Source organism: Lepidochelys kempii, chromosome 14, assembly GCF_965140285.1.
Source record: "Lepidochelys kempii isolate rLepKem1 chromosome 14, rLepKem1.hap1, whole genome shotgun sequence".
Taxonomy (NCBI): Eukaryota; Metazoa; Chordata; order Testudines; family Cheloniidae; genus Lepidochelys; species Lepidochelys kempii.
In genome coordinates, this window is record NC_136393.1 from 35,884,324 (window position 1) to 35,895,219 (window position 10,896).

At 41.4% G+C, this 10,896-nt stretch overlaps 1 protein-coding gene across 1 annotated transcript; it reads left to right on the forward strand.

The window, feature by feature from the left end:
* The first annotated feature begins 5,117 nt into the window (after positions 1-5,117).
* Positions 5,118-5,996, forward strand: LOC140898137 (olfactory receptor 2T1). Its single transcript, XM_073311583.2, has one exon. The coding sequence runs from the start codon at positions 5,118-5,120 to the stop codon at positions 5,994-5,996; it is 879 nt and encodes a 292-aa protein (XP_073167684.2).
* The last annotated feature ends 4,900 nt before the right edge of the window (positions 5,997-10,896 follow it).

Here is a 10,896-nt window from a genome sequence, read left to right on the forward strand (position 1 = left end):
CTTATTTATGTACTTGTTGCAACTATTTTCAGTTCATTTTCAATTTTTAAGGTCAGGCTTGACAAAGCCCTGGCTCGGATGCTTTAGTTGGGGATTGGTCCTGCTTTGAGCAGGGGGTTGGACTAGATGACCTCCTGAGGTCCCTTCCAACCCTGCTATTCAATGATTCTATGATTCATAAATGTTTGTTGGTTATGAATGACCATATACCAGAATTATGGGGAGGCAAATGCATTCTAAGACTATAACACAATGTGGGACAATACAACAACAGTTTTCTTTAAAACAAATGGTGGCATTTTTCCAAAAGAGGTGAACTTTCTCTCCTTTCTAGATTACTCACACGACAAGATGGGATATAGGGAGGTAAGCAGTTACTGTCTTCTTATGTTTCTAGGCTATGTGTTCAAACCTTCACAGCTTTGGCCGTTGCTTTGTTCTTTTGAAGAGCACCATTCTTACACAGAAAATTTCTCATACCAGACTAGCAGAGATGCAAGTATACAATTTTTTTATCAAAAGATATTTTCAAGTTATTATTCTCACCATGATGATGATGGAGCACACACATAACCTTGGAGAAAAGCCCGCTATGGTTTTGAACATTCAATATTTTAATTAAATCATTAAAATTAGAAATGCTACTTAGAATAAATTAATCATTATAATTATCATGAATTGTAGTAGCAACTGATTACATATAGGGCCTTAAAAGATATTAAATACATACTGACTACTTTTTATGATAGCATATGTTACATTTGAATTTCTCATTCATTTGAAATCTGGCTCTGATGAAGGGAACACCGTGGAATTTATATGCCTTACAGTTCTGCTTCTTATAGCCAGTCTGCGCTATTAGTATCTGCCTGTGGTGAAGGAGGGGCACATGGAATGCCGTTCCAACTCCCAAAAAGTGCCGGAATGGCATTCCACATGAGTCGAGCGTTGTTTCATTACTGACTTGTCCGGAAACTCTCTCCTCATGTTTCTAATCCAAGTGGACTCCAGACCTCGCACCCCCATGTACTTTTTCCTCAGTCAATTGCCCTTCATGGGTATCTGACAAACCCTAGTCATTGTCCCTAAAATGGATAGGCTTCCAGTCTCTGGGGAACATTATTTCACTGTTTGGATGTGGGCCCAAATATTTCTCATGCTGACCATGGAGGGAGCAGAATGCCTCATTCTAGCAGCCATGTCTTCTAAGTAAAGATAATGAATACAATTATTGCTATTGGTGGAAGTAGTCATTGTCATAGTTTATGATGTTTACATATAAGGTGTGACACCTTGATCTACTGAAGCCACTGAAAAATACCGCAATTGACATCAACAGGACAAGAATTTTTTTCAAGGCAATTTTAGTGCCATTAAAAATCCCAAATACATAGAGATTAATTTTTATAATATATCATACATTTTCATTTCTTGTGCTTCTGAAACCTTGTCCAGTTGAAGGATCCCGCTGTTTTGTTTTGGATGTTTTTTTAATGTACTGCACAATATGGTGTCTAACACCCAGTTTGGGATATCTGCTCTTCAAAGAAGGACTTCCAAGTCTCTGATCAAGCAAAGATTTACACTTATCCTTAACATTGCACACTGGGTGTTGTCCCATTGAACTAAACAGGTCTACTCACATCCCTAAAATTATTCATGTGCCTGGGGCTTTTCAGGACTAAGGCCACAATACAGAAAACTACATTTATTAAAAAGAAAAGGAGTGCTTGTGGCACCTTAGAGACTAACCAATTTATTTGAGCATAAGCTTTCGTGAGCTACAGCTCACTTCATCGGATGCATACTGTGGAAAGTGTAGAAGATCTTTCATACACACAAAGCATGAAAAAATACCTCCCCCCATCCCACTCTCCTGCTGGCAATAGCTTATCTAAAGTGATCACTCTCCTTACAATAAACCTACATTTATTAACTACCTCAGAGTGGGTCTGTTGGGTATATTAAAGCATGTTTTTTAATGACTTTGACATTTGTGGATAGAAAGTGTTATAGGATTGCAAAATATTATGGGCCGAACTCCACCCTGACCTATACCCCATTCACAAACTCTTCAGGCCAAAGGATCACGTTTTCTTACATGTTTCTACAATGGGGCCCCAGTCCTGACTGAGGTCTTTTGGTGCTACAATAGTAAATAATAATAAAAAGTCCCCATTTGCTGTGCTGTCAGTTTGTGTATGGTTGAATCCTGGAAAGTATTTGTTGCTGAACTTCAGATAGTCTTGGGTGGTTTTATGCTCTGCTGCTTGTGGGCACTGAGATGGAGGGTATTGGCCTGTGGAATTGATGGGGAGAACATTTCCATGTCATTCTTTCTGTATCTACTGCTAGTGCTGAGTAAATAATGGCTGTTTGAGCTCAGGGGCTTAACCAAAACATTTTTTGAAAAAAAAAAATCTAATTCAATGCAAACCTAAATACGTTTTTCAATTTCAGACCTTCCAAAATGCATTTCTCAGTGAAGACATTTCATAAAAAAATCACCCAGCTCTCTCTACTGCAGGGTTTTATCAGGAATGACTGAGGTTAAATAAGTGGTTTGCTTGGCAGAAGGCTTTTGCTGCTCTGTCTGTTAACCCAGCAGGGACCTTTCCTAGTATGATACAAGCCAGTGAGCCTGCCATAATTTCTCCAGGAGGAAGAGAAAATTTCTTTGTGATTTAAAATATTTTCACATAAATGTTCATGTTTCTGTCCTGCTCCAGCCTTATATTTCGTTGTTTATTTATTTGTTTTCTTTATTTAATGGACCAAGCCTCACATTTGCAAATATCACCTCTGATTATAAGTGTCTCAGTTTTTGGGTGTCCAACATGATGAGCCTGGATTTTTTCGAATATGCTGAGCACCCAACTATCCAAAGTTCAGGTGCTTTTAAAGTGTCTCAATTTGAGCCCTTCTAAATTAAGACACTAAAAATTTGAGCTGGTGGAAAAAATTCTGTCAAAACTGTTTTTGACAGACAACTGGGTTTTCGACTAAACAAACTTTTAGTGAAAGAAGTTTTGATTTGTTGTCAAAAAACTAAATACTTCAAAACCAAATATTTCAAACAGAAAGCAAAGTAGTTCAGATAACACCAGTTTTCAATCAAATATTTCTGGTTTTGACTGAAAATTTTCGGTATTCATATTTTCAAAGAAAAATCGAAATGATTTGTGGAAAATTTAGATGATTTGTTTTCCAGTTTGCCCATAATTTGCTGCAGAACCCCCCCCCCACACACACACATTTTTCTATCCGTTCTACTAACGTCACTGTCAGTTTTGAAAATCTTGGCGCTCATCAACTGGAAATGTTCATTGTGAGGATATTTTCACTGTATTCGCACCTGAAAATATATTTTGTCAGGGAAAATTCCCAGCAGTGAATATGCATTGGGAGCAAGATTTCCTGTTTTTAGAATTGATTTATAAAGGGAATTGTAATATGTTTGGGGCAGGGACTGTTTCTTATCATCAGGGGGCATGTCTACACAGTATGAGGCAGGAAGCCTCGCAGGCTGGGTCAACAGACACAGGCTGCTGGGGATTGTGCTCTAAAAACAGCTGTGTAGACAGTGCTTTGAAGTGATGCATCCGATAAAGTGAGCTGGAGCTCACGAAAGCTTATGCTCAAATAAATTGGTTAGTCTCTAAGGTGCCACAAGTCCTCCTTTTCTTTTTGCAGATACAGACTAACACGGCTGCTACTCTGAAAACTACTTTGAAGTTGTGGCTCAGGCTGGAATTCAGACAAGGAAGCCCAGCCCCCCACCCAGGCTTCCGACCTCAAGCCCCAGATGCAATGTCATCACAGCTATAACTTGTAATTATTCTCATTATTATCTAATGTGACTCAGGTTGGGCTGCAGTCATTGGTCACTTTAGAAAAACTTTCCTCTGGGGCTAGTTCTCAAAGATTTTGAGCACCGGTATTTCCCAGTGACTTCAGTTGGACTTATCGATGCTTATAACATGGGAGAGTTAGGCTCAAAAGTGCCTCTGGCCTTATTTATAAATTGTACTGTTTGAACTTGAACTTGATTTAAAAGACGGTTTGGTGGAACTGGGACAAAAATGCCGTGTGGACTGCAGCTGGTCAGAAATGATTTGTTGAAACATTTTTTTTTTCCCAATGGAAGATGGCTTTTTGACTGAAGGAAAATTCCCATTTTCATCTAAAGTATGCTGTACCCAGAGAAATTTCAATGAAAATTTTCAAGAAAAATGGGAAAACAATCTCTGTCACCAATTTTTTATAGCAGGAAAAAAAATATTCCCAACAGCCTACAGTCTGGAGACTCTTTGTTCGATTTAAACCAAGCTTATATTGCTTTAGTTATAGTTGATACCTTGCAGATCAGAGTTAAATTGACATAAAATTGTTTTAAATCAAATCAAATTGTCCACACTGTGATTTGCATCGCTTTATCTAGATGATTATAAAATCACACTTTTAGTTCAACCACGGCAGCTCTAAATATAGAAAAGACCTGAAGCTAAATACCCAAATGCTGAGATTTGCAATATTGCATGTTATTTAAAAAAAACCACCAAAAAAACCCCTTTAGCCTCAGGCCTGGTCTACACTGAAAAGTTAGGTTGACATAGCTATGGAACTCAGGAGTGTGAAAAGTCCCCATCCCTGAGCAACATAATTATGCCAACCTCACCCATTGCACAGACACAGCTAGCTTGATGGAAGAATACTTCTGTCAACTTCGCTACTATTGATCAGAGAGGTGGTTTCCTATACCATTGGAAAAACTATTTCTGTAAGAGTAGACTGCATCAACACTACAAGACAATGTTGGCATAGCTATGTCTGCCTGTAGTGTAGACATACCCGAAAAAAATACAACTTCCTGGGAAGTGACAGAATTTGCATGTTAGCCAAGATATTTGGCATTTCTTCCACCAAAGGGAGAAGCTGACTAGTGTATCAGACTCCGTCAGTGTTACCCCTACACACAATGTGTGCATATTCCACACATTTTTTGTTCTAATCTCTTCTTGTGCGTTTAGGCCAAATCAAATGAAGAGGAAGTAGAGAGGAATAATGCAACATTTCCAACAGAATTTATCCTGCTGGGGCTCTTTAACCAAACGGAGATGCACACCTTCCTCGTGGCCATGATTTTAATTGCCTTCATCACTGCCTTATCAGGGAATGGTCTCTTCATATTTCTAATCCAAACAGATTCCAGCCTTCACAGTCCCATGTATTTTTTCCTCAGTCAGTTGGCCTTCATGGATATCTGTCAGATCCTGATCGTTGTCCCCAAAATGGCAATGGACTCCCTGATCCCAGGGAACACCATTTCGATAGTTGGATGTGGGGCCCAGATATTTCTCACGATGACCACAGGAGGAGCAGTGTGCCTCCTTCTGGCGGTCATGTCTTATGACAGGTATGTGGCAATATGCAATCCCTTGCAATACCATGTCCGCATGAAGAAGAGAACCTGCCTAAGCATGGCAGCTGGTGTCTGGTTTGGAGCATCTTTAGATGCCTTGATTCACACAGTTTTTATTCTGCAACTGCCTTACTGCGGCTCAAAAGAGATCAACCACTTCTTCTGTGAGATCCCAGCCCTGCTGAAATTGTCATGCCCTGACACCTCCACTTATGAGACAGTCCTCTTTGTGTCCGGCATTGTACTGCTCCTCATCCCTTCCTCAATCATACTGTCTTCTTATATGTGCATCCTCTCTTCGGTCCTGAGGATGAGCTCAGTCAAAGGAAAGCAGAAGGCACTAGCCACTTGCTCCTCACATTTGACCGTGGTGGGGCTATTCTACGGAGCAGCCATCTTCATGTACATGAGACCCACTTCCTACCACTCACCTCAGCAAGACAAGATGGTGTCTGTGTTTTACACCGTTGTCACCCCAGTGCTGAATCCCCTCATCTACAGCCTAAGAAACAAGGATGTTTTAGTATCCCTAAGAAAATTGGTTGGGAAATGCAGAGTCTGTCGGAAACTTTGATATGAAATGTCATTGACTGTTGTGTCCTAGGTTTGATCACTTCCTACTTGACCACAGACAGGGTTTCCTAAAAGATTTAGTTGTAGGGTATATTTTTCAAAATTCCTTAGCGCTCAAGTTCCACTGTAAATCAATGTGTCTTAGGCTTTTAAGTTTCTTAAGCACTTTTGACATTTTCGCACGTGTCTAGATTCACAAGGGGCACCTAATTGTACATTAGCTGTCTGAGTCCGACATTTAGGCACAATTAAATTCACAAAACCGTGGCTCAGCTGCTGCCAAACCCTGGAGGCACCTAAATTCCCTAAGCCCCAGATTTGTAACGGTGTTTGGTTATTGCTGCACTCAGCATTGCAACCCTTACCTGATGGAGGAGCTGAAATCCCATTTTCAAAAGGGAGAGTGCTTGGAAAATGAGATTGAGGCTGCAACTTTTGAATGCTTTTTAAAATCTGGGCAAAATTGATTTAGGAGCCTAAATTCTATCGACTGTTATAGGATTTTTGCTCTTAGGACCCAAAATCCTATTGACTGCTAAGATATGCCCTTAGGAGCCAAATCCCATGGACAGTTGATGGGATTTAGGTGCCATAAATCAGTTAGGCATTGTGACACTGAGCACAACAATGGTTAAATACCTTTAAAAATCCAGACCTACGTACTTGAGTTTCTACTGATTTAGTCCTCTATATACCTAAGTTTCTGTACATGGGCCCTATATCCTACGGGCAGAGAGGGGCTCAGCACCTAGCTCACACCGAAGCCCCCATGGGATTCACAAACTTGGCATTCCCCCAGCGATCCTTCCTGTGGGGCCCAGCCGTGTAGGAGTTCTTTGAGCACACCTAACCAGCAAGGAGGAGGTTGTTCCCCAACTTATACCCAACAGTTTAGGGCACTCATCTGGGATATGGGAGACCTGGATTCTAGCACCTGCTCCATATGAAACAGAATAGGGATTTGTGCACGGGTCTCCTACATCCCCGGTGAGTGCTCTAACCACTGGGCTATTGAGATAATCGTCCCTCTGTTCCTCCTTGGTTTATTGTGAGAAAGGCTCAATCTGACCTAAGCGCCTAACTCCAGGAGAGGGTTCATGGCTGTGAATCCCCAACAAGAGATGGTGTGACCCTCCGGCACAGAGTAAGGCATCTAAGTCCTCTTGAGAGGCAGGGCTTTGAGACATTTCTTAATGGCTCACTTAGGCAGCTCCCTTCTCAGAGTGCTATCCTCTGTGGGTCACTTTTTAGGCACCTTAGTCATGTAGCTCAGAGTTGTGAATTCCGTTAGGTGGCAGGGCAGCTAGAAGTGAGGGGGTGTAATACTCATCATTGCAACATTTAAGCCCCCGTTGTGAATCTAGTCCATAATGTGTTCTACTTTGATAGTGCATTCACACCAGATTTTATGTGCATTGCTCAAAATAGAGCTGAAAAGGAACTATAAATGTGCATAGGCCTCATACCGGCCCGGCCCTCTGCAGAAGGCTGAATTTCTCCCACAGGAAGTAGGCCCAGTGCTAAGAAGGGGACATTGTTAATATTCACTCTTCAGAGTGTGAGACCACTTTGGGCCTGATTCTCCCCTCACATTGGTTTTAAATTGGTTTAGCTCCACTGAGTACAGAGGTGTTATCCTTGTTTTTTATTGGTGCAAAGTATGTTCTTTGCGTTCTCTCTTTAGCAGCCCTAGTTATGTAAAGTAGGAAGTAACTATAAATCCAGACTGCAGGTATCACAGAATCACAGGGTTGGAAGGGACCTCAGGAGATCATCTAGTCCAACCCCCGTAAATGTTGTGTAAAATAAATGAATATGATTTATATAGAGAATTGTGGAAATGTAGGGCTGGAAGGGACCTGGATAAGTCATCATCTAGTGCATCCTTCTGCCCTCAGGCAGGAACAAATTAACCTAGACAATCTCTGACAGGCATTTAACATAACTTAAAAACTTGGCAATGGAAGATCAAGATAAATGGGAAGTTTCCTTAATTTAAATTCAGATGACGACTGCACACGAGGAAGTAAAAAGGACATGGGGTTCAATAATTTATTCTGTTATGAATGGAAGAAATGGGGATTCAAGATTTCTGAATGGTAGAAAGCTTTTACTAACCCAAAATTAACTGGAAAAATGAAAAGATTATTCAATGAACAAATAGGTTAAGCTAGAGATTGAAAATGAACTGGTAAATAATATAATCCTCTCATCCATCATATTTACAGTTTGTCAGTCACTGTAAATATTTAGGCATCAGTACTCAGTGAAAATGATGCAATGATTTTTCAAAGCCACAGCCTCTACCTTCAACTTCCCAGCCACAAAAATAAAGTAAAATACATGAGCCGGTTGGGAAGATTCATTCCACATGTAGCCTTAATCCATCTGTATTTGGGTGGTAATTTATGATATTTAATTTCTAGCCAATGTCAATGCACTGGGCCACATATTATCATCACAATATACCAAACTGAAACCATGGATGTTTTAGGTCATATTTTCCTTCATCATGCTTGTTGGTGCATCATGGGTCATATTCATTGCTGGCATAGCATGTTCACTGATGTCAATGTGGTTATCTCAGGTTTGAATTTGCTCATAAGGGTGTATTGAATTTGCCCCACATGTGTTTGGTGGAGGCCTGACTATCTTCCCCCAATTTGTGGATTGCTAGATGAGAGAGGCACATCTACCTAGACTCAAGCACCTATGTTCATGAGAGGATCAGGGCTTAGCACACCCCTCTCCTTGGCATCTCCCATTGGCTTGCTAAGGCAGCTCTCTAGCTAGAGTGTTGCCTTTAATGGATTCCATTCTAAGGCACCTATCACTCCCCATTCACTGTACAGAGATCCTCGGTACCTAGCTCAGGCTTTGTGGATCCCAGTGTTGTTCCTGTGATTTTCTAGGTGCACTTGTGGATCTGGGCAGAAGTATAAACACATTACAGTTGTTTAGCTATCAGATACTATGGTAATGCGACAGCCTAATTTTGGCAATTAATTGATCTTTGACTATTAGTAGTAGATATGCCCAATGGCCTGTGATGGGATGTTAGATGGGGTGGGATCTGAGTTACTACGGAGAATTCTTTCCTGGGTGTCTGGCTGGTGAGTCTTGCCCACATGTTCAGGGTTTAGCTGATCGCCATATTTGGGGTCAGGAAGGAATTTTCCCCCAGGACAGATTGGCAGAGGCCCTGGTGGATTTTCACCTTCCTCTGCAGTGTGGGGCACGGGTCACTTGCTGGAGGATTCTCTGCACCTTGAAACCACGATTTGAGGACTTCAGTAGCTCAGACATAAGTTAGCGGCTTGTTACAGGAGTGGGTGGGTAAGATTCCGTGGCCTGTGTTGTGCAGGAGATCAGACTAGACAATCATAATGGTCCCTTCTGACCTTAAAGTCTATGATTCTATATAAGTACTACAGACAGGTGGATATGCCCCTGTCTAGATGGACATCACAATTATGGCTCTTAACCCACTTAAATCCCACTTCTAGCTCAAAACAGCCTTGTGCTGACTCTCTGCTTTCACTCTTAAGGGGCTCCATTGACCATCAAAAAAAATTTTGGAAGCTTTTTGATTTCTTCTCTTCTGTGTCTCAAGAGCTGTAACTTCACCCACCAAAACTTAACAGAGCAACCAGTTACTACAGGTCTCAAAAGCAATGACCAGTGATGCCCAGTGTAACTTTCTTCCAGTTAGTAACAGTTAATGGTGAACGATGAAACATGGAACAAACTGAAGCTGATGGGATTGTGCTTTCATCAGCACTGAATTTAGTGGAAGACATTTTTGCCCCTAAACTGCTTTTCTTTATGGAGTAACTTTGGTCAAGGCTAGTCCCATTTATTTCAATAGGATTAGTCATGTGAGAAAAGATAAACAAGTGTGAACTTCACCTCTCTGCAGAGAGTCAAAGAAAAGGCTGTTCATCATGGCAAGAGCGCTCCTGCAAAACAGGGCTTAATGGGTACATAACAGTCGGCCTGGTGCGGAGGGAGGGTGAATTTCTGCTCTGCAGAGAATGGGTTCTACAAATGGGGAGGACTGGAGACTAGGATACAAAACGCTCAGTAGCATCAACCCTTTGCAAAACCCTGTTGGGATATTTTCTAAGACTGTAAGGGGGAAGGGACAGAGAGGTTAGTGGGTAATAGGTAATGTGGGAGCTGGTGTTAGCCCACAGGAGCTTGACTCCCATGCTTTCAAAGTGTGGGGTATGTGGATAAAGCTGAAAAGTATTCTGAAGTCAGGAGCCATCTACATGGATGACCCTGGCCTCTACAGAGAACTAATGTCCAAGCAAGAAACAGCTAAATGGATGCTCCTGGACTCCACCCATCTCTCAAGATCCAGGTGAATCTCCAGAGATCTGTGAATTGAGTGCGTGGGTGAGTGTGTGGTTGGGTGAGAGCATAATCCTCTACTGACTCTGGAAGGGAGGGCCAACTCCACTCCCCTCTTTTGGGGTCTCTGAACCTCGCCTGATCTCATGACAGAAGAATGGAAAGACCCACAAGGAGAAACTTGCAGAGTTTCAAAGCATGTGCGCGGAGGGTGTGGGGGGGGCATTGCTTAGGGCTACATTTCCTCCTATAACTGCACCTTAATTAAAGACTTAGGAGAGTATTCCCCAAAGTCTGGTAATATTTAGATACATATGTCCCCTTAGAGTATTAATTTCGAGCTGATGTAATGGTCCCAACCTTGACTCAAACTATTGAAATATTATATTTTCTTCTACCAGTTATTGTTCCTTTTTCTTTAGTAAGCAATTGACTGGGGTAGCTTTAGACCTAGGTTAGAGAGTCAGATTTAAAGTGTCTCATCCAGTATTTTTGGTAACTAATTACAGACTATAGTTCTTGTAGATTGGGGGTTTCCAAGTGGC

Excerpts from the sequence above, each read along its gene's own strand:
- LOC140898137 (XM_073311583.2), top strand. The coding sequence starts at position 5,118 with ATGCACACCTTCCTCGTGGCCATGATTTTAATTGCCTTCATCACTGCC.